This window comes from Callorhinus ursinus, unplaced genomic scaffold (assembly GCF_003265705.2).
Source record: "Callorhinus ursinus isolate GAN/ISIS: 27379988/994484 unplaced genomic scaffold, GSC_fseal_2.0 scaffold45, whole genome shotgun sequence".
Classification (NCBI taxonomy): Eukaryota; Metazoa; Chordata; class Mammalia; order Carnivora; family Otariidae; genus Callorhinus; species Callorhinus ursinus.
The window spans coordinates 7,217,875-7,240,779 of record NW_027397107.1 but is presented as its reverse complement, the minus strand read 5'-3'; the positions used below and the strand labels follow the sequence as shown (position 1 = coordinate 7,240,779).

General features: G+C 56.4%; 1 protein-coding gene across 6 annotated transcripts in view; it reads right to left on the bottom strand.

Annotated features, from left to right (window-relative positions):
- The window catches only part of NTRK3 (neurotrophic receptor tyrosine kinase 3), a 401,430-nt gene extending 390,931 nt beyond the window's left edge, over positions 1 to 10,499 (bottom strand). For 5 of the 6 annotated variants that reach the window (XR_012375172.1, XM_025893114.2, XM_025893115.2 and 2 more), the window contains exon 1: positions 9,616 to 10,499. Coding sequence is in view for 5 of the 6 variants with exons in the window: in XM_025893114.2 (XP_025748899.1) it covers positions 9,616 to 9,863 (248 nt within the window). In the remaining variant the exon portion in view is untranslated. The remainder of the gene's footprint in view (positions 1 to 9,615) is intronic. The other variant, XM_073882270.1, reaches the window with a different exon arrangement.
- Positions 10,500 to 22,905: the final 12,406 nt, after the last annotated feature.

Sequence of the window (22,905 nt, the reverse complement as noted above, 5' to 3'; positions counted from 1 at the left end):
AGAAAGAAAGAAAGAAAGAAAGAAAGAAAGAAAGAAAGAAAACTGACCACAACAGAGGGGGTCCCGCCTGCAACCCTGGGTCTGGCAGCCATGGGATGGCCCTGGGGACAGAGTCGCAGGACCTGACTCCATGAGCTCAACACCCACCACAAAAGCAGAAGACCCCATCTCCAAAGTTGACAACCATGTTAGCGGGACAGGGCTCATTTATGGACCAACTAGCACGTGGAACAAGGCAGCACCTGCTCAAATACCAGAACAGACATAAAAGAGCCAAAGTATTCACAGAAAGGAAAGAGTCCAGACTAGCTGGTCCAGGCAGGGCTCACGTCCCTAATTTGCAAGGCACTCTCATACCCACCAATTTAGATGGCTATCTCTGAGGGACAGACACGGTCCAGAGACCTTAAGAGACAACACCACGCTCTCCCCTCTGGTAAATATCGGGACCTGGTATTGACTGAGAAGCTACCTGGTATCTAAGAGATTCCCAAGCTCCGCACGAGGGGAGGGGGGGCAGGGAGAAGTGGGAGATGCCCTCACACTTGGGCCAGTATATCAAATGGCCGGAAGGAGTTCATAAAGCTCAATTATTCACATGACACTAACCCCACAGCGTAACCAACTGCCTATCAACTTCTCTGTGTCCACATCAGGACTGATCTTCCTGGGCCGGGGCTATGTCCCATTCATTCATCTCCATTTCTCCCCGAACAGATATGCTGATCCCCGATGCTGCTGACTCACTCCTGTCCACCCAGCGGACTCTCCCAGCCACCTCCTGGGAAGCCCAAGTCCGGGAGACGACCATGGCTGGGCCGCAGATATGATAAAGGCAGGACCAGCTCTGCAGAGAGAGGTCCCGCCTGGGGGACAGCTGACCCCCCTGCTCATCCCTGGCTCAAGAGCGGCTCTGAAAGCCAGGTCTACTAGGGCACATCTCACCAGGCTCGTGCCCCATCCTCAGCTCCTGCCCGCAAAGGCAAACACCAGCCTCCAACCGTCTCATGCGCAGCACCGCCCTCTGGTGGCCATGGGGGGTCTATACGCAGACGAACTTGGCAGGCAGGAAGCCAAAGGCTTTAGGGCTTGTTTACCAAGACCTCAGACGTGATGTGCCCAGCACACAGAAGAGATGCACTTGTGCGTGCGCAAAGACACCCCCAGATGCACACACACAGCCCAGTTCACTGTGGGAGGCAGACGGACTGGGACCGCAAGTCGGAGATTTCTCCCTTCACTCTCGCTATCTTTGCAGGAGACTCAGGGTTCCTTCCCCCGCCTCTGAAAGAGCCCAAATCCCTCAGCCCCACAGCAGCCGCTCGCTCGCAGAGGGTGGGGAAGGGAAGCCACACCAGCTGGGGAGGCAGGGCTCCGTGCCAGGACGCAGTGGCTGATTGAGTCAAGCCCATCCCCCTCTCTTGAGCCCCACGTTCTTCCTTGGCAAAACTAGGTTGGACCCCAATTATATCTGAGCCCCTTTCCAGATCAGATGATTTATGGTTCAAAGTCTTGATCTGCTTCCTAACTCAAAAACACTCCCGGATGTCTAGAAATGGAAACATCAACATGGCACCCTAATGTTTAGATAGCCCATCAAACATGTCACCACACTCACTGGTCAGACAGGGACCCAGGCGCCAACTCCCAGACGTGACCCAACTCCCAGAAGGGAAAACTGTGACCAGAGGGGTCCTATGACGCGGTGAGCTAGCCAGCCAAGCAGCAGTAAAAATGGGGTGTGTCCACCAATGCCCACCCCGCAGTCTCCGCCCTTGGGTGACCACCCCCGCTCTCTCCATGGGGACAGCTGTGGCCAGCCCCCAGGCTCACAGCTCATCCCTGCGAGGCAGACAGAGCTCCCATGAGCAATGGGGCAGAGCTGAGGCAAAAGCAAGGGTGGAGGAGAAGAAAGCCTGTTCATCTGAGGAGGAGGCAAGAGAAGAGGAAGAATTAGAAGTCAGGGAAGATTCTCCGAACACCAGCTTCTAGATCTCACTGCTTGGCCCTCCAGACACCTCCCAGCTATTCTGTACCCACCAGCCGTCTTGAAACCCCAAAGCTCTCCCTGGGAGAAGCCACCCAGCCCTCCACTCTCTGATCCAAGCTGTCAAGAGCCATGGGCAGTCAGGGACACGGTCCTGCCGACCATGCCTCAGCCCAGAGTGGAGCTGCTGGGGACCCAGCCACCAGCTTCCTGAATCCCTGCCAGTCTCAGCTGGTAACCTGCTCTCCTGGGGGAGCTGACCAGACCAAAGGCCAAGACACCACGGGGTGGTCAAGGAGGCCTGGGAAGAGGGCCTGGCTGAGACACAGCCCCGGGGAAGGCCGCTGTCGGGAACAGGTCAGGAGGAGAGCCCCAAAGCCGCCCCGATGGTGAGAGGCCTGTCCTTGACCGGGCCGGCCAGACTGCGAGGCCAGCACCGCTCCCATCATCTCGTCTGCCTTCCCCTCCGACCCCAGCCAGGGCAATGCTCACCCACAGAACCGGAATGTTACAACATAAAGGACCCTTCTAGACCTTCATGTCTACCCTTTTTTTTTTTATTGATTATGATGGTCACATGTTCATGAATGACTGTGTGCGTGCGTGTGTCTACCGGTACATATGAGCATGCCTAAGAAGACAGCAAAAGAGTCCAGGCAATATAGCTTAATATTAAATGTCAGATCGCTCTGTGTGAAATTCAGCAAGTCACATTCTGTATCTGGACTCACACCCCATCTTGTAAAATGGGATTCACATTAATGATTGAATGAATGGTACTTCTCTGATGGGGTTGGTGTGAGGCCATAACGAAGTGTTACCTCTCAAGTGCTTGGAACAGTTGTCTAGAACATAGGAAGTGCTCAATAAAAGCTAGCTGTCGTTAGCAATCATATACTGACAGTTTTCTCTTTGCTGGGCATGATAGAGGGCACCGGCCCTCAGAGTGCTGCTATAAAGTAGTTATTATCATGCCCAGCTTAGAGAGAACGAAACTGAGGCCCAGAAGAGGTAAGGGGTTTGCCCAAAGCTAGGGAGAGGCCAGGCCCAGAGGGTCTGCTGGAGAAACCCAGTTTCTACGGTCCTCTCCACGCTTGAAGATTCTAAGGAACACATCCTGCCTGAAATCTCCCATCACCCAGACAGGGGACCCTGTTGATGGAACAAAGCAGATGGGGGGCTGGGAGGCAGAGGTGAGGCTGGAGAGAGAGGCTGGGCTCCCAAGCCAGCTGAGCCCCCAGCCTCCCCAGGCCTGCTGGTAAACAGAGCAGAGCAGAAAGCTGCACTGTGAGTGAATCTCGAATCGGCGTGGGCTCCAGGCTGCAAGGAGCCCTGGGCCTGCCTGCCTTGCATAGTTGCTGCCTCTGGGGACCCCAGATTTGGAAACATCGCCCCAGAGGGAGACACAGTCGTGGGCAAGGCTCTGGCTTTGACAGAGTGCCCAGGACAGGCTCCAGGGCGGAGGAGAAGAGGGTGATGCCTACACCACCACCTGGGAAGAGAGGCCTTCCGGAAACCCTCGGGCCCCAGGCAAGTCGCTGCCCTGGTCCGGGCCTCTCATGGGCCCCTTATGCGGAGCATAAGGGAGGGGACACCCGCAGCAGTCCCTCCCAGCCCTGAGTTCTAGTGAGCTTTGCACATGGGGTGAAGGCAGAAAATGGAGGATCCTCATGGGGCTTCCCAGGGCTCCACGGGGCACTGAGCTTCTGTTTGGGCTTCACTGGAGTCCTCATCCTTGGAGAGGCAATGTGTTTCCCCAGGTGGAGGCAACTAGACTTCGGGGATGGGTGACAGGTGATGAGCTGATGCCTCAGACGGCCACCACCAGCTCTGGGGGAGCAAGTGTGGCCTCCACTCAGACCATGCTTAGACCCAACTGCCAGGACTCTTAGCCATCCTCCAGCCCCTCCCGGATGGACCATTCCCATAACACTGCCCCTTGGGAGAAAGAGAACTTTCTGGATGAAAATGACGCCATAGTGTGTCTAGCTGCAAGACCACAGCCAGAGAGAATAGTCAATGGAACCACATAAGCCACAAGACTCCTCTAGAGCTTTCCTTTTGGGAGACACACAACTCAAACCTTTCCTTCATCTTGTTAATCAGTAAAATGGGACTAATCATCCCTGCCTATACACTTCAAGTAGTTATGGCAAAAATAAACCCAACCTCTGTAAACTGGAGAGCATGAAGGAAATGTTGGGGTGTTTAGGAGGTAAACACCTCCTAAATTGCTAGACAGAAACAAAAAGCAGAACCTGAGGGGTATAGTCCTTTGAGAACTAGCCTGGTCCTCGGGGGCTAAGGGGCCTCAGGAATCCTGGTCTGGTGCTGAGATTCCCCTCCACCCACCACCCAGCCTGATCCCTCCTCTCATTTCCCCCGCCCCCCCCCCCCCCCCCCCCCCACCCCCACCCCCGGAGCAGAGCCGAGACAGGGAGCCCAGGCTTCAGGGTCACCCCTCCTACCATCAACCCATCTCCCTCCCAAACTCAGGCCCTTCCAATCACAACAACAGTGGGCACCGGTCTTTACGATGATGCGTGCTTGAGCAACAAAAATTTTATCTTGTAACTCCTGAACATTCCTCTCTATTTATTAAGTTATATGTTTGTATATCTTCCTTCCATATGCTAAATATTCCCTTTTCTAGACAAGAATAACTTGAAATGGAAGTTCTAGGGTGTTCCTCCCCCATCCGGCGGAGGCCCCTGCTGGAGCAAGGCATGGAGGCTTTGCAGAGGGACGTCTACTCCCTGCCTTGAGCACAGGGTAGAGAACAGAGAGCCACAGGAAGCTGGGTGTCCAGCCTCTGAGAGGCTGCAGGCTCCAGTGCCTTCCTAAGTGTGACATTTGACTCCAAACTGCGTGGCACTTTCTGGGTGACCCAGAGTTCGGTAGAGGCGGGAAGGGAAGGAGCGAAGGGAAAAACGGCCAGTGGCCACTGGCCAGAGAGGGAAGGGAGCACCCCTGCCCTCTTCCTGGGACCTCACAGAGCCTCCGCGGGGTGCTCCCTGCACCCTGGGATGGCATCGGTCCCAGCTGGAAGGGACACTGCCCCATGGCCTCAATTCATAGTTGAATTTACAGGCTCGGAAAGGCTACAGTCCCCTCCTACGGCTCACAACACGTTAGGGGCAGAGCCAGGGGAGGGACCCATGTGTCTCATCCCTTTCTCTATTCCTACCCACCCTGTGGTCAATGGGAGGCCTGAAGGGAGGCCAGAGACAGTGTCTGTGATCCCAGTATAAGCCACTTAATGGGGTCCAGTGGCAGGAGAGATGCCACAATCCTGGCAAAGGTCATCCCGAGGGAAGGTCACAGCCCACCCGCACTCCCACCCAAGAGTCAGCCGGGCTAAGGACCTAGTCCGCCCTCACAGTCAGAGAAGAGGAGGCGGCACGCAGCGATGGTCAGGGCAAGGACAGAGAGCATCCCAAGGGAGCGGGCATCAGACCCCCCACCCCACCTTCTTCACGGCAGCACGCTCCTCTTCAGTCAGGCAGGAGGCTGGTTGGCCCCTTGCAGGACCCTGAGCCGTGTCCCAGACTCCAGGACGAGCCCTCCAGGGACCAGTACCCAAGCACTCTCAAAGCGAGGGCCAGGGTGGGCTGCTTTTAACCAAAGCTGCCTTGCACTCAGGTCCCTGGAGCTGCAGAGATGACGCTCTGGGCCCCAGAGTGTGCCTGGGAAGACTGACCTGGGCCTGTGGGGGTTGAGGACTCTTAGAGCCAGGGAGGACCAGGCCTCCAGACAAAATCCCAGGGCCTCCAGAGCCCTGGGTCCCCAGTTTTCATCCTGGAAGTGCCTCATTCCCCAGAGCTGCAACCACTCCCCCTTCCAAATCTCCCCACGAAGGCCTCCATCTCAACCTACCTCCCTCAGGCCTAGGCTCAGTGACTGGCTGAGCTCCATGCTGCCCTTGGGGTCTGGCTCACACCCTTGCCTGCATCCCAGCTCCCATGGGTAATTGTCAAGGCTGGCGCTCCCCTTGATCCTTAGAAAGGCTGAGAATCAAGGAACCAATACAGCAGCCAAAGCCCAAATGATCCTTCACCCAGCCAGGCGAGGGCCTGCAGGGAAGACCGGGGACATAAAGGGACCAGAGAGTTGCAAACACCAGGGATCCTGTGGTGGCTCCTGCAGAGACCCAGTTGGAGGCTCAGAGTCCCAGCAAAGAGCTCAGTGGTCTTCGAAATCCAGGTAGCCAGCCCCGGGAACATTGAGTCCCATGAACCATCTCCTCTCCCTCGATCTTCTGACAGTCAAAGGATGCACCATTCCGACCCAGCCTCAGGCAGGCTTGACCCAGACAGAGGATCCAACTCCCAGCCTCCACCTTTGTGACGACAGAGCCTGGGTGGACGCGGCAGCGCACGGACCCTTCTAGGTAAGGTTACTGTGGGCCACGAGCTCCAGTGGCAAAGGAGCTGGCCTCCTGAACAGAAAGAGGCCCAGAAGGAGAGCCCTTTGGGAGGGGAGGAGGGGAGACCCACGCTTCTGCTCTGATGCCTTGCAGCGGATTCCCTCCTGATACTGGTGAGGCAGCCACCTCCCCGATCATAGGCGCCCTCAGCCAGCCCCCGACAGGGACCCCAGAGCCACTCCGCACATGACTCTGAAAGACCACAGGGAATCTCTTGCCCATCTTAAAAGCCAGGTGTGATCGGTTAAGCACCCAGGGAGGGACCTCAGGGCTCTACAACTCCACAAACAAGAGGGTGTGTCTGTGGAGGTCAGCCCCCCCGCAGCCCCCCCCCCAGTTCCCTTAGCGAGGCCTGATGGAAACGCAGCTTCACCCCAGCCTCTCCCCAAGAGTCTGCCCGGGCCGTACCCTTAGGCACACACCAGCAAGAGCTTTAGGCTGGTGGAAGGCAGGGGGACCACTGAACTCCCTATCTCTGATAGTATCAGAAATCTGAGGAACACTCTTTCCTCCTGCAAAATCTGGGCTTCAGCTCAAGTCCCCTTCCCAGGTCAGGCTAAAGGCAGGCTTCCTCCCCTGCTCTCCTCCTTCTGCCTGCCCTCCAGGCCCCCCTCCCAGCCTGCTTCCACAGGCATCCCGCAGAATGGGGGCCTGGGCCTTGGTGTTGGACAGACTGAGACCTAAGTCTAGCTCACCACTGGGGCTACGTGCCCCGAGAAAAGTTACTTTGCCACCCTGAGCCTCCATTCCCTTGCGTAAAAGAGGAATGGGAGCCATCTGCTTCCCAGGATGAGCATGATCCTCTTTCCTCTCTCCACAGTCCTCCAGCTCTAGGCTAGAAGGCGGGGCCCTTCCCGGAGCTCAGTCGATACCAGCCGTAGATCTAACAGGGCACTGGGGAGAAGACAGGGTGAGGAAGGGTCACCAGACCCATGACCTCTGACCCTCCTCCCCCACCTGCCAATCCACGCAGCTCCTGTGGGAATCCGGTTCCCTGGCTCTTAGGTGTTGGGGTAGACGTAAGGAAAGGAGTCCTGCCCGCTTGCCAAAGAACCTGAGTCCTGAAACAGGGATGGGGACACACAGTCTCCCAATCCACTCCCTGCTCACTGTCCTCCCATTTGTCCCACTGGGGTCCTCCCGTGGCAAAGGAGACAGGAGACCGCACCATCCCCTCCCGTCACCCACCTTCCCAGCCCCTCTATCTCGGACCCTTTGCCCAGAAAGAGCAACCCAACTCTCCCCGATCAAACTGCTTCCCCAAGCATCGTCTTCAGAGGAGAGACACCACTGCCTGGCTACAGAGAGCCTATGTGATTGTGGCCACCCCTGCCTCCCACCGGCTTCCTGCAGATACACACATCCTCGGAGCAGAGAACAGGCTGACCGAGGCTCACTGGCTCCCAGAGACCCACACCAGGGACCTTCTCTCAAACCTTTAGCCCACCAATCCCCCTGGATATCCCCAGATCCAGCTCCTGAGCCCCTGGACCCACTGCTAAGCTCCCTCCCCTCCCCACACCCCCCCCACACACACACACAAACACACACAACCCGATGGTGCACTTCCAATCCAGACTTTCCCTGAGGATCACACTCAGGACCCTCCTCCCACCATCCTCAGGGGCGCTGGAATGCTGTGGCCTGCAGGGCCCGGCGAGGCAGACTTGGGCCCATCCAGTATACCCTGCCAGCCTCTGGCTCCCCCCTTGGCTGTTCATCTCCTCCTCTCAGGCCCACCGGCCGCAGGCAGTGAAGAGGTGAATGACAGGGCCCAGATATGGGTCAAGCCTGTCTCCACGGCCAGGAGTCAGAAACATTTCCTGGGCTGCACACTTTCTCAAACTGTTAGCTGCAAGAATGCGAGCGCTCTCTCCACAAAGCCAACAGGGCTGGCGGGCTTTAGAGAGCAGAACTGCAATTCCTCCCAGCCTGGCCGCCCCATTGCTGAGGCAAAGGGAGGGCTGCCGCCTGGGAGAGCAGCGCCAATGGCAGATTCAGCAGGGCTTGCGGCCGCCCAAATGCCTTCCTCAGACCCCAGCTAGGACTTCAGTGCAAACCCCTCTCTTGGCTTCCTACCCACTTTGAGGGTCCCCAAGGGGTGTGGACCTTGGCAGGCGGATAACAACCCCAGCACCGTTCACACCCTTCTCTGGATGTCAGAATTGGGGGAAGGTCACCTGGCCCCCTGAGGTCAGTGGAAGGAAAGATGGGCAGCCTCCCTGGACCCTCAGCTCTTCTTTCTCTTGAGCCATGGTTCTGTCCCCCATCCGTACCCAAGGGGAGGAAGGGAATGCAGGCCACCACAGGTCTCACTCAGACGGGGCAGAACCCAGCAAACGCCAGCCAGAGTTGGATTGTCCAAAAACAAAAACAAAAACAAAAACGGATCTGCAAGATCGTATAACCCCCCTCCCCAAACCACGGCCAGCCCGCCCCCGCGCCCCCTTCTCCATCCTGACTCGGAATTCCCGGCGCAGTTATCAAAGCTCACAAGGACGGGATCTGTAGGCGCCCAGATGCAGATGAGGGTGGGAAAGGCGGGGGGTGTCTCGGAAATGCCCAAAATGGGGTTGGAGAGGGCGGGCGAGAGAGAAAAGGAAGAGGTAGGCGTCCATGGCGGCCTCGACATGTCCAAAGTCTCCCCGCGAGCAGCCAGCTCCCAACTTGTTTACTTGTCAGCATGTTTTGCTGCTTCCAAAAGGAAACAGTTAACGATCTCGGCTGGATCGCGAGCAGTCTCTGTCACCTTCCCTCCCGGCTAAGCGCCGCCGCTGTCACTGCCGTCGCCGCTGCCGGGGATCGAACCTCGTCTACTTTATTCCACTTGAGCGTGGCCAAACTGTTGCTATTTAGTGGGGGGCAAAGAACCCGGCTCGCACCCTCGCGCCGAGCCCCAGCGGGTGGGGGCGGGGGCGGGAGCTGGGCCCCACGCGCCCCGGGCCGGCTGGGGTCCCCCGCGGGGAGAGGCACCCACGCGGCTCCGGCTCCCGCCTGCTAGGGCCGGAGCACCTGGACTACGCAGCCAGAGAGCATCTCCCGAGCCACAGCGAGCCTGACGCGCGCCCGGCGGGCGGCGGGCGGCGGGCGGCGGGCAGCGGCGAGCTGAGGCGGGCGGAGGGCCGGCTCCCGGCCGCGGGCGGGCGAGAGGGAGACGCGGGGCGAGAGGGGAGGCGGGCTGGGGAGCGGCCGCCCGACTTACATGGAAGTGATATTCCTTGAGATGTCTGTGATGTTGATGCTGGCGTTCCCATTGCTGTTCCCTGAATCCTGCCCTTCCAGAAGGGGGAAGAGGTTCCCATCGTCCGGCCGCCGGCAATTGATCTCAGTCTTGCTGCAGACACAATTTGCAGGGCAAGCCAGCACGGAGCCCACATAGTCCAGCCAGACGCTTCCCAGCAAGAAAATCCGCCAGAAACTACACTTGGCTGGGCAAAGAGAGACATCCATCTCCGATCGCGGCTTCTAAAAAAGAGGAGGAGGAGAGGAGAGGGGGGTGGGGTGGGGGGAGTGGGGAGAGCTGGGGGGGAAGGAAACAAAGACGGCGAGGGAGGGGGGAAGGGGGAGGGGGGGCCTCTGCCTTTGAAATGCCGTGCGATCAGATGCAAAATCCTTCAGCGTCTGAAACCATCGCGGCCGCCGCCGCCGCCGCCGCCGCCGCCGCCGCCGGGTGGGAGCCGCGGGGAGCGCCTAGTGGCGCGGTCTGCCTGGCATGGTGGCCGGCTCGGCGCTCGCCGGCTCGCGGGGTCCGGGGGCTCGGGAAGCGAGTCGCGCTCTCCGACTCCGAGACTTTGCAGGGTTGCAACAGACGGTGGGGAGGCAAAAAAGAAAAAGAAAAAAAAAAAAGGAAAGGAAAATATGGTGCTAAAGTCACCAAGTCCCACCTACTGGGCAGAATTAAAACGGACACACCTGCAAAACACACACACACACACACACACACACATACACACACCCGGAGCCCGGGGGAAGGAGGAGGAGGAAGATGCAGTCGGAGCTGCAGCAGCCGCTGCGAATGGCTCGCCGCGCGCCTGCAGAAATGTACAAGTGCTCAGAGCCTTACGAAACGCACGGGTTCTCGGAGCGTCTTCCTCGGCTCCCTCCCTCTCTCCCCCTCCCTCCTCCCCTCCCTCCTCGCGGCCTCCTCCCCCCGCCCCCCGCCCCGGCTGGGAGCGGCAGGAGAGCGGAATCACCCCCTCCCTCCCTCTCCCCCTCCCCTTCCCCACACCCCACTCTCTCCCCGCCCGTCCTCTCCCCTCCTCCCTCCCCCCCCACCCACCCACCCACCCACTCTCCGGCTCGCTGCTGTCGCCCGCACCGCCACCCGCAGCCGCGCGGCCGCCCGCCCGCCCGCTCCACGCCTCGCGGCCCGGCGCCCGCTCGCCGCAGCCAAGGGGAAACCGAGACGGAAGGGAAAAAGTTGCAGTTGGGATTGAGGGGGTCTGGGCTGGGGAGGGGGAGTTGGCGAGCTGGCTGCGCGACGCCGAAAGGCGCTCTCCTTTCCACTTTTTGGCCCTCGCGCTGCCCGGTGTTTTGCTGCAATCCGGACCGCGAGAGGAAGTGAAATGGACGCGGCTGAGGTGACCGGGGAGTGCTCCCGAGCCTGGGTGGGGGGCACAGGCTTGAAGACGGCGACGGGGGGTTTGGGAGCGCACGGGAACCGCAGAGAGGCAACCGGAGCCAGGGACGGGGGCCGCGGACGCGCGGTCCTCCGTCTAAATGACACTCATTTCCGAAATCGAGGGTCCCGGAGCTGGGCTCGGCCGGGAGGGGGCTGCGGGGCACGGCCGGGTTGGTGCCCCCGTGCCCCCTGCGCCTTTTTGGCGGTGGGCTTTGCGTTCAGCCTCGGGCAGGCAGGGAGCGGGGAAGGAAAGGGCCAGCGCCGAAAGGGCTGCGCTGGGGAGCCGAAGTGGCCCCGGGCGAGCGGTGCGTGCGAGAGAGAAACGGCCGGGAAATTGAGATGCAAGGGGCATTTTTTGGCAAGCAGGCCAGCACCGTCAGAGGCCGGCTTCTCGGGCTCGGCTCTCGGGTGCGCTGCTGTGGCTGCCCGGTGAGGGGGCGGGCGGGCTGCTTTCTCCGGATTCGGGGGCGCAGAACCTCCCTCCTCCCCTCCCACACAAGCACCCCTTCCTGGTAGGGGCGCAAAGCAGGTGCAGCCTTCGACGCAAGCTCAGATCCCGTCGGGAGAAAAGGGTCCCGGCTTTTTGCCTCGCTAGGGTTTTGGGTTTCTTTCTATTTTTTTTTTTAATAAAACGTCAAAATGCCAAGTGTGAGCTGTTTGCTGAGAAAACCAGAGCCTTCGCTGTCAGAAAGGGAAAGAAAGGGTTAGGGAATTCGGAGCAAGCTGACACACTACGGCATTCACACGCAGAAGAAAGCAGGGCTCTCCTCCCCGAGCTTGGATGAGGGCAGGCGAGGAAGCGAATGCGCTGAATTCAACTGCATCCAGCATCTGAAAAGCTTCTCCCCCGCCCCCCCCCCATGGATTCCGATGCAGGTCATGCAACTTGCAGGCAAGATGGGGGAAGGGGTACGCGGGTGCCACCCGCCCACCCCAGGCGCAACCACAGACAGACCAGGCGCCTGCAAGTGGCAATGTCGCTGTGAGTAAACTTGGAAGAAGAAAAAGAGAGAAAGAAAAGAAGGAACATGTCTATAAAAGGCAGTTTTCGCGACTTCCCCTTACGTTCTCTGCCTTCCCTGGGCCTCGGGGAGACTTTCACCCCCGTGTTGCCATTATGGCCTGGTCTCCAGACTGGCATTTTGCCTTCCCACCAGCAGGAGGGGACAGAGAGTGGAGACCTCCCTAGTCTGGCAAACCAGTTCGTACTGGCCCCAGGCCAAGCCCTGATACCCTTGGTCCACTGGGAGCCTCCCTGCCCTTAAAGCACCCCTCTGAGAGTGGCCAGGGAATACCTATTTGAGAGCCTGGGAGACTGAGGCAGAGTCAAAGGTTGGCCTGACCCAGGAGGTGGCAAGTAGCAGCAGAGACAGAGAACTTTTCTCAGACCACTCCAGGGGAGATTCCAAAAAGCAGGGAATGCCAAATGGATTGGGCCCAGCACTTCTCCAGCCTGGAACGAAAATAGTTGTATCCAAACGATGCCCAGCCCACTTTTGCGGGGAGAGAGAGACATGATTTTTAACATTTCCAGCCAAAAAGGGAAGGTGTCTGTAAGTCAGAACAAAAAAAAAAACTTTAAAAACCCCTTTGGAGATGATAAAAATGCACACAGTGAAGCAAGGGGGGGCCTGATGGGACAAGAAGCCTTTCATCCTAACAGTAAAATGGGATTAAGATGGGATGTTACATTTATGCTGGAGCTCTGGGCCTGAGCAGGAAGTGGCAGCTTAAAAGAAGGGAGGCCCTTTTCAAAGCAGATCCTAGACTAGGAGTGGAGAGAACAGAGTTCTAGTTCTGACCAGAGGCAAATCACGGAAGCTTCTGGGCCTCAGCTCTCATCTCTGCGGGATGACGAGGTTGGACCTCATTCTCCGAAGTGAGGCCCTCCGACCAGCAGCATCCACATCACCTGCAGACTTGTTCATCTGCAGCCTCCCAGGCCCCACCCCGGACCTACTAAACCAGAATATCTGTTTTAATGAGCTCCCTGGGTGATTCATAAGCACACTGTGGTTTGAGAAGGACTAAGATGACTCCCAAAGTCCCTTCCAGCTTGAACGTTCTCCGATTCTATCTGGACCTGGGCTAGAGAGACTTAGAAAAGAAGGGGGACCTGTTGTGTGGATTCTCAGAATATTATTCGGAGGGGGGGGAGACACGGGGGAATGTGGGTACGTCAGTTGCGGGCACCTTGTTAAAAACAGACTGGAGAAGTTTCACTACAAGCTCAAAAAGGGGCTTACCCCGCCGAGAAAATTACACTCTTGCTTCGATACTTTTTAACCCCAGAGATAGGCCAGATTTGGCCCAGGAAGCAGGAGTTGGTGTCCATTGTACACACCGTCCTCTTGGTCAACAGGGGTCCAAAGCATTTGGGGTGTCTTGTCTCCTTGGTAAGAATGCCCTGATTGACAAGGAATAATGTCTGACACTTAATGATTCCCAGTCTGCGTCCATCACGGGGTCCTAGAGAGATCAGGACCCAGCCCAGCATTCTGCCAACGTGGGTAATCCTTCCCATGTCTTGCTGCCAAGGGCAGTCTTAGAAACGAAGGAACTTAGCAATACAGCCCTTGCTCATCAATCAGAGGCAGGAGTGGGCAAAGTGTTTTGAACAGAAAGGAAAGCTTTAGAAACCCTTTACAGCTAAGCAGCCGCCTTCTGGTACAGAAGGTTCCTACCTTCTGCCTTTGGAGAAGGTAGGAACCCAAGATTTGGGTGTGGTCCCCCATCAGACAGGCTGGAGTGGAGGCTGCCTTCCAGAGCACAGTGGTCCGACCTTCCCGACTCCCAGAGACACTGAACACATCTCATCCCAGAGGCATGTTCCAGCTATGTGAGCACCTGATATTTCTCCTTGACTGTTTATAAGATATCCCCAAAGCCAGAATTCCTTGCCATCTAGGAAAGGAGGAAGGGAGTGGAGACTTAGGAGCATACAAACATAAGCATCTGACCCAGGAGCCATCCTCCCAGCGCCTGCCCCCACTCCAGACCTCTGCCGGCCAGCTGGTCATACGTCTGCCTTTCTAACCCAGCCACATCAGCTTTTCCAATGAACCCACACTCCTAAGGAGTGGCCATGTTACAGGGGTGCAGGCCAGACCCCAGGCACTTGGGATTCACCCACCAGGGCAAACTGCTATGATGTCAGCCTAAATCCAGGAGTTGTGCTGCCCGACATTCTAGTCTGAGCAGAAATGAGATCTTTTGCCCAGACCCTGAGCTGCGGAAGGAACTGTGATGCTGAAGATGACCCGGGGAGCACAAGAGGAGTCAAAGGGAAAACTGTGCCCCAAAGAATCTGCCATTGCAAAGAGCTATTGGAGCTGGCAGACTTGGACTTGGGTGAGAGAAAGAAGACTGTTTCATGGGTGGCCCGAACTCGAGATGTGAAGGGGGGAAAGGCATGGCTGGAGGCTGGGAACAGGTATCCAGAAGACCAGGAGCCAAGGAGGGAGTTGTGACCATACATGGAGAGGGAAAGCCCACCTATGAAGAGGGACAGTCGAGACCAAGGGGTCAAAGGAAGCAGGAAAATCTAAGGACAGGAGGTCCCAGCTCAGGACCCTGACTCAAGTCCCAAGATCTTAGGCATGCACCTGCCAGGAGGTTGGAGCTACCTGCCAGGGGGGACAGAACTCCTTGCCTCTCATGCCTGTCCATTACAGATTTTTGGAGGGATACCTAGACTCTCCTGTCCTGCCCTGGTAGGAGGGTTGGGGGGAGGGTTGGGGGTCTTCACCAGTGATGTCCTACCCTGGATGATAGGTTCACAGAATCTCTCGGCTGGAAAGGACTCTCAAGCCCAAAGACCCGCAACCCCATTTGATACACAAATCCCCTCAAGTGTCATCCCCAAGTGCCCAGTCTATCCCTACTTGAACACCTCCTGGGACAGGAGGCTCATTCTACCCAAGGCTTCCCAATCTGTCTGCAAACAGCTTTATTCCTTGGATAGCCTTCCGTTGGAAATAATGAAACCAATCGCCCTGAAGCATCCATCCTTGGTACCTAGTGCTACTACCTAGAACCCCAGGGAAAAGTCTAGTCTCTTTTCTACAAGCCAGTCAGGAGGCTGCCCACCTCTCATCTCTTCTCTGAGTGAAGTATCCTCAGTTCCCTCCCTATGCTTCCAAAGCCCAGTTTTCTGATCCTTTCCCACTATGGTCATTGGTAATGCATTCAGGATTGTCAATGGCCCCTGTAAAGTATGGCTCCAAATCATGCAGGCTGCAGGTGCTGTGATCTTGGGTACAAGACAGTAGGCAACTCTAAGGGGACTAAATATGGTTTCATGTAATAGACGCATGGACATGAATTTGCCACCCAATGGCGTTTGAACCAGGGCAAGGCACTTAAATCTGTGTCTCAGTTTCCCCATCTGCAAAATAGGGGTTCAACGGGGTCTAATTCACCAGATGGTTGTGAGATAACACAGGCAGGCACCTTGGACAGTGCCTGACACACAGCCTTGTGTGTGTGTTAACTCCGTTATTCCACTTTTTAGTTACCCAGAAGGCTTTCCTGCTTCGGTGGGGAGGCCCCGGGACCAGTTATCCAGCAATAGCCAAACACACTGTCACCCTAAAACTCATCCCCTATGCACAGGAAGCAGCACTCCCTAGCAAATTACTGCGTGGGGCTGAGGTGTTGGGGCTCACCCACGGATGTTCTCAGCTGCACTTCTAGACCCCAGAGTTGCCAGCAGCCAGGGACAGTCCCAGGCCTGAGTGCCTTGGGGATCAAGATGCTGGGCGCTGAGAAGTGACCCCATGGGCCCTCCCTGGTTCCCTTGCCAGCTTGTTGCTCCTTTGTGGGGTGGAGGCAGCTAGCCTCTGTCTGCCCACAGGGTAACCCCTGCTGACTCACCACCACCAACTGTGAGCAGCTGGGCCAGGATGGAACTCAGCGCCACACCGTCCCTGGTCCTGCCTAGCTTCTGCAGAGAGCAGGGTCGAGGGCACTTGGCTGGATTCAAGGAATAAAATCTAGGTGGTAGGAATCACTGGGCTTCTGGGGAGCTAGAGGGGCGAGCCCCCAGGAGGCACCAGAAGAGTCTTTGAGCATGGGTGGCCTGGGAGGACTACACCCTCACACCCACCCTCCATCATAGACACATCGGTCTTGCCCCTTCCAAGATGGGCTTCCCACAGTAACTTACACACACTGCATCCTGTACGATACCCAGCCATTCACCGGTTTATGGACCAGAGGGCGGCCAGAGGGAACTGAAATTGACAAGGTGGGGCAGAGCCATCTAGGTGACTTTCCGACTCCCAAAGGGATGTTTTTCCCCTTACCAGCTTTTAAAATGTACGTTTCTTGAGGAACGTACAAGGTCTTTACCTTGTTGGTTTTATGTCCTGATTTGCCAGCCCCTTTAACAGTACTGAAAACATAAGCAAACCCCTGCACTTTCAAACCATTTGACACATGGTAAATAAGGGAAATAAGGGTTCAGTGTCAGTCTATAAAGCATTTAAGAGGGCCAGGACCTATACCCCTGCTGTTCACTCTGTTCTCCCCACGGCCTACCTCTGTGTCAACACAAGAGTAGATATCACACATTTTGGAGGTGACTTAATGTACCCTTTTGCTGCCTGAAACCCCATGTGTGTCCCTAAGAGAAGTCTGGGGCAGAAGTGGGGTGCCCTGAACTAATTACCTCCTCCACACCCCAGAGTTACACTCGCTGCTATCAACTTACCCCTGGCAGAGCAATCATCAAGGGGCTTCGCAATCAGAAAGATTTTAGTAGTTCCGGATTTCAGCTCCAAAGTCAGGAGGAGTTTGGAAACAGCAGTTTCCAAGGCAATGCCAGGCCACCTGGGCTTGCACAAGCTCTTCACACCGAGCTGGGGGCCCAGTAGCCCCATTACTGTGGCCTCTCTCCTGTAGAAAGCCAAACCCTGCTCCTCACCTCCTGGGGCCCCGACTACATCCTATAGTCCTTCTCAGCCAATTCGGCCACATGTTCAGCTCCCCGGCTCCTGCTCTGCCTTGACCATCTCCCACAGTGCTCTTTCCTCCACCTGCTTCTCAGCAGAGCAGACTGTATCACACCCTTGCCCGCCCTGGCTCAGACACTGACTTTCAAATTCAGCTCTGAACTAATTTGTTCATTGAGTGTCAAAAACCTCTTGGGCTGTGTCACCTTGGGCGTGCTGCTTGACTTCTCTGATCTTCCACTTTCTCCTGTGCCACATGGGGGACCAGGAATCCCAAGGGTCAAAGAAGATGTTATATGTAAAAATCACCTTGTGGATGCTGAACACTGCACAGATGACAGCCACCAGCCCCTGCCGACCGGGCAGTGGACACCAGGACCTTTGCACATTCCATCAGCAGTTCACACCTTACCTGCCTGCAATTATCAACCACCAGATGGTCTCAGAGTGAAGGCAATGCCAAGGCAACGGTTTCTGTCCCCACCTCTCATTACATTCTTTCCTCAGAGGGGCAGCTAAAGCGTGGGTGTTGGTTTCAGGTAAATCTGGCCCAGATCTCAGCTCCAGGACCCTACTAGCTGGACACCTGGGCATATCCTGTCACCTTGCTGAGCCTCATCCTCCTCACCTGAAAAATGTGCTCTTGGATATTGCTTATGGACGTTTCCCTTGCAATGTAGTTTGGGGACTGAATGTGCGCGATGCACCTGGCGGGGGGGGTTGGCCTATAGTAGCTGTATCATGTCCCATCCTTTTCTCTACATTCTTCTTTAGGGGCCCCATCCTTTACCAGATGGCTCAGCCCCCATATTAGGGTACTCACAAATTCTGCCCTCCCTGCTTGCTGGAAACCATCCTGGTTTCTCATTCTTAAAGTGGCATAGATCTCCAGGAGCTCAGAAGGCTAGAGACGTGATGCCCCAAAGTCCTCAGGCTCAGAGAGGAAGAGACGGTCAACATACTTGCGACCAAAGCGAGAAATGACCAAATCGGCTCAGTTCCCTCTGGTGCTAATGATTACTGGGAACCACGCACGCACACACGTTTAAGTAGGTATCAAGAGCAAGTGGAAAACCACAAAAAAAAAAAAAGTCTTATTTGCTGACACCAATGTGGGAACTGGGGAAGCATTATGTCGGGGGAAGGGGACATAAGAAGCCATGCTCGCCTTTGGAATGAAGAGACAGCTCCTTCCCACAGGCTTTCTGCCGTCCTCCACCCCCTCCCCAGCCCACAGCACCAGCTGCACTGCCTGAGAACTGAGGAAACAAAAGCCCAGCCCAGGGAGTTCTGGATGGGGGTGGGGGGCAGGGAATGAAGGTGGGGGGGGAGGTACAAACTAGCCCTGTTGAGCCCTGGCCAGAGCCCAAGCCAGAGCCCCAGAGCTCTGGGGTGAGGGCATGGTGTGGGGAGGGGTCCCAGAGACCTAGCCTGGAGACAGACTATGGGTTCCTCCAACTGGTAGAAGCCAAATGACCCTCAAAAGGCAGGGACACTCCGATGCCCTCTTCCTCATGTCAAATTATAGAACTATTCTCAGGACTCCAAGAAAGGGAACCCCAGGAGCCCAGCGCTGAATGCATGGCTGTGACCCTCTCCCAGTGTGCCCTGGGGGCTGTGCTTCCAGTGACAAGCTCCGTGCCCCCCGCCCCCCGCCCAGGGCTGGGCAGTCCGTCCGCAGGATCTGTCCCCTTTCTTGCAGAGTTAATGGCCATGCTAGGACCTCGGGGTCCCCACGGTGCTTACAGGTAGCAGGGGCCTTCCAGAGGCTGCACCCACATACTATAGGGGCCACAGCAGGTCATCTCCTAGGGTCCTGGAGTTCCAGGGATGAAGAGGAGCAGAATGTTGACGACAAGAACGGTAATGATAAACGCAACCCCCACGTATGGACTTCCACGTGGATCATTTTTCTACACTCCTTATATGTACAATTTCACTGAATCCTTACAAAAGTGCTGTTGTGACAGAGGAAGAAACAGAACCAGAGAGGTCACTCACTTGTCCAAGGTCACCCAGCTGGTATGCGGTACAAGGCAGGTGTTCAAGGCCAACCCCCACACCCACTGCACAGAACCACTTCTGGGGTGAAAGTGCCCCGCAGTGAGCCAAGGAGAACAGAGGCTGCCACCTCTGCAGGAGAGGGGGACAACGCTGCCCTACTGCACCCCAACAACCCTCTGCCAGGGGTTTCTCTTTGGAATAGGGAAGAAAAGGAGAGGGGGAAGGCTCTGGTTGTGATCACTGGGCTAGTCCAGGCTTTCTGGGCATGATGAGTCTACAACCTGCCCTGTGGGTGGGTTTCACCTAACAGCCAACTGTCCCCTGCCCAAGACAAGATCGCCGGCCCAGCCTTCTCCCGGTGAAGGGTAGGATTTCTAGAGGTAGGCCACTGGCACAGCGGCCACATTGAGTGTCTTACCCGAGCGTCTGTAATAAACAAATCAATAATTAAGAGAGGATGCACATTAGCCTTTGAACAGGTTCCAGAGAGAGTTTATTTTTGATCTTACACGAGGTGAACGAGTGTGTGCTCAAAGCCTGGGGGAGGCTGTGGCAGTGACAGAGAGATGCAGCTTGGAGGGGTGGGCAAGAGTGGACCAGCCACCTGTGGAAGGAGCCCCCAGGGGGCCGGGCTCTGCAGATGAGTGTGGGGGAGCCAGGTGGCAGGTGGGCAGGCACTCGGACAGTGCCGGGCGGGGGGGGGGGGGGGGGGGTGCAGCGGCTTAATGAGAGAGGGTTGGGGGCCACCTTCATTCCCTTGTACCTGATTGAGTTGGAAGCCACGCCTGTAATCTGTTACCTCTGACCCTACGAAAATTACAGAATAGAACATTTTCAATATCAATTCCCACTTCCTGACTCCCACTTTTCTCTCCCTTCGCCCCCTGCTGGTCCAAGGGAGCCAGTTCACTCGCCCTTCAACTTCCGAGTCCAGTGGAACTTTCCAGTCCTGGGACTTTAGGAAGAAGAAAGAAGGTATTAAATTGTCTTTCCATGAGGTCCATTTATCATGAGCCCCACCTCCCCCCCACACACCCCCAAAATAATAATAATAATAATAATAATAATAATAATAATAATATAGCACATTTGACAATTATAGCATGCTAACACTTGAATAAACCTGGAGAGCCACCGGCCCAGCGTTCCTCAGACTTCTCCAACCGGAACCACAGCACAGAGCAGAAGGAACCCCATCCCCCAGAGTGGGGAGGGGGACGGGGGAGGTGGGGAAAGAGCTGAAGTAGGCATAAAAGTTCTTTGGAGTCTCACGTTTTATTTTTAACATGCACGCGAGCGTGTCATTCTACTGCATGATATGTTCATGTCTGTTCTGGTGTGAACTAGTGTCTCTGTGGCGTACGGTGGATGCTCTTGGAAGAGCCATACTGTATTCATTGTCCCCCTGCCCTCAAAGCCCCCTGGGGTTTTGACATAAAACCCTCCATGGAAACCTACCACTTTAAGAAGCACGCATAACATCCAAACCCCTCGTCCCTGATCCCTGACATTTTATAGGTAGAAAAATTGGGCCTAAGATGACCATTCTGTCCCCAAGGCCACACAGCTAGTTAGAAGCAGAGCCAGAGGCTTCTATTCTAAGGTATCTCTTCTTCCAGGCACAACAAACAAACGACGATGATCAAGATTCTGGCTGGAGCTCCCAGAACCTCATGCTCCAAACCCCGCTGCCCGCCCCCGGAACCCGTGCCTGTCTCCAAACGTAAAGCTACCTTTTTAGCACAACAGCATTTTATGACAGGTTTTTATGACATCATCTCTCCAAACATCCCTCTCCAAGGAACACAAAATTCTCCGACACAAACTCACTCGGGCCTTACAATAATCTCCCAGAATTCAGCAGACTGCAGCAATTTTTGGTGTTTATTGGATTCTTATTCATCCTGCCTCTTCTTCAAAATGGATTTGCAAATAAATATGATGACCTCTCCATTATACAGATGGGAATAATGTGACTTTCTCGGGGTCGCGTGGTAGATTTGGGGCAGTGACATGGACAGGATTTCAAGCTCATATTATATAGTCTAAAGAGTCATGATTTACCCACCTGGCCTTAGTGAGTGATTATAGCAACTGGGCTAGGCTGGACTGGGCTGGGGCTGAGCTAGGGCTGGGGCTGGACTGGAGCTGAGCTAGGGCTGGGACTGGGCTGGGGCTAGGCTGGGACTGGGCTGAGCTGGGACTGGGCTGGGCTAGACTGGGTTGGGGCTGGGCTGGGGCTGGGCTGGAGCTGGGCTGGGGCTGGGCTGGGCTGGGCCTGGGCTGAAGCTGGGCTGGGGCTGGGCTGGGGCTGGGCTGAAGCTGAGCTAGGGCTGGGACTGGGTTGGGGCTGGGCTGGGACTGGGCTGGGGCTGGGGCTGGGCTGAAGCTGGGCTGGGGCTGGGCTGGGGCTGGGCTGGGGCTGCGCTGGGGCTGGGCTAGTCTGGGCTGGGCTGGGCTGGAGCTGGACTGGCCTGGGCTGGGGTTGGACAGGCAGAGGCTCTGAGTGCCTCCTGCTGAGGTCAGGAGCTGCAGGCTTGGAAAGCTTCTAAAAATACCAAGCACGTTTCTTGCAGGGGGGCTGATTCAGCTGACCTTTCCTAAGGATGACCAATTTGCTGACTCTGTGCTGGGGGCCAGTGGGCAGAAAGGCCTCCTGTTTCTCTCCAGCTGACTGCTGGGCTGAAGTACAGCAGGATGGGAATATCCCCTTACTTCCAGCATCCCTCACCTCTAACGGACCCAGTGAAAATGAGAATGAAGAACCCGGAGCATCCCAGAGACTCTCCCAAGGGCAAGATTGTGGAGAAGCCAGACTTGGTGTCTGGGCTCACGCTGCTCGTGGTCTGCCAGCCCAGCCAAGGAAAATGGCAGACTGTCACCACGACATAAGCACAGGGCAGGAACTTTCGAGGGAGAGGCTCCTGTTGATTAGGGGGAGCCAGCTTTCACTTGTTCGCATTCATGTTTGGTGGGCTCCAGTCCTGCACACTCGAGATCCTTTGCTAGCTGCTTCAGGAATAAGACCCTGTAACCAAGTCAGGGCCCAGCCAGGTCTCCTTCTCCTTATCTGTGAAAGGGGCAGGGTGAAACTGGGGCTTTCAGAAACTCCTCCCGGCTGGGACGCCCATGCTAGCGGGCGCCTGGCTGAGGTAGGGAGCTCTCTGGCCCAAATCCTGAGGTTCTGTGGGACCACTCCCAAGTGAAGTTACCGTCACTGTCTCTATTAGAGCTAGCGTTGCTTCTGGCCCCCTCCCAGCCCCTAGAAGGAGAAGGAGGAGGAGAAAAGGGACAGTTGTTCTTATTGGGGTTTCTCTGTCTGAAGCTCCTGGTAGAAGATCCTGCCTCTTTTATTTCTGGCAGAGACGGTCCCTCGCAAGCCTAAGTCTCATCCTGGCCACCCGGCATTCTGGGGAGAAGATTCCAGTCCCCACCTGTCTGATAGCTTGCGGTTTCCGACCCAGGACTGATGTGGGCCAGGGGGACAGACACATATGGGAACCGCAGCACATCCTGGCTCTTTCTCAGGTAGTTCTGGCCTAAACTGACCCCCTCAGCCCCAGCCTGCCATCCTCCCTGCCTCAGGGAGCCAGGTCCTCCACAGACAGATCTGGAGCCTTGCCAGGACAGGACTGCTGTCCACCCAAGGACGGAAATGAACGCTGACAGCCCCTGATTTATGCCCTTGTTATCCTGCAAGGGAGACAGGGAGGCAGCTTAAAAGGCCAGCAGCATTCCGAGATGCCCAGCAAGGAGCCCTGTGCCACCTGGAGCTGCCCACTGGCTCCTGGAAGGGCAAAAAGCCAACCTAGACAGGGAGAAGAAGGGAGGGAGGGAGGGAGGGAGGGAGAGAGGGAGGGAGGGAGGGACGGAGGGAGGGAGGGAGGGAGGGAGAGAGGGAATGAGGGAGGGA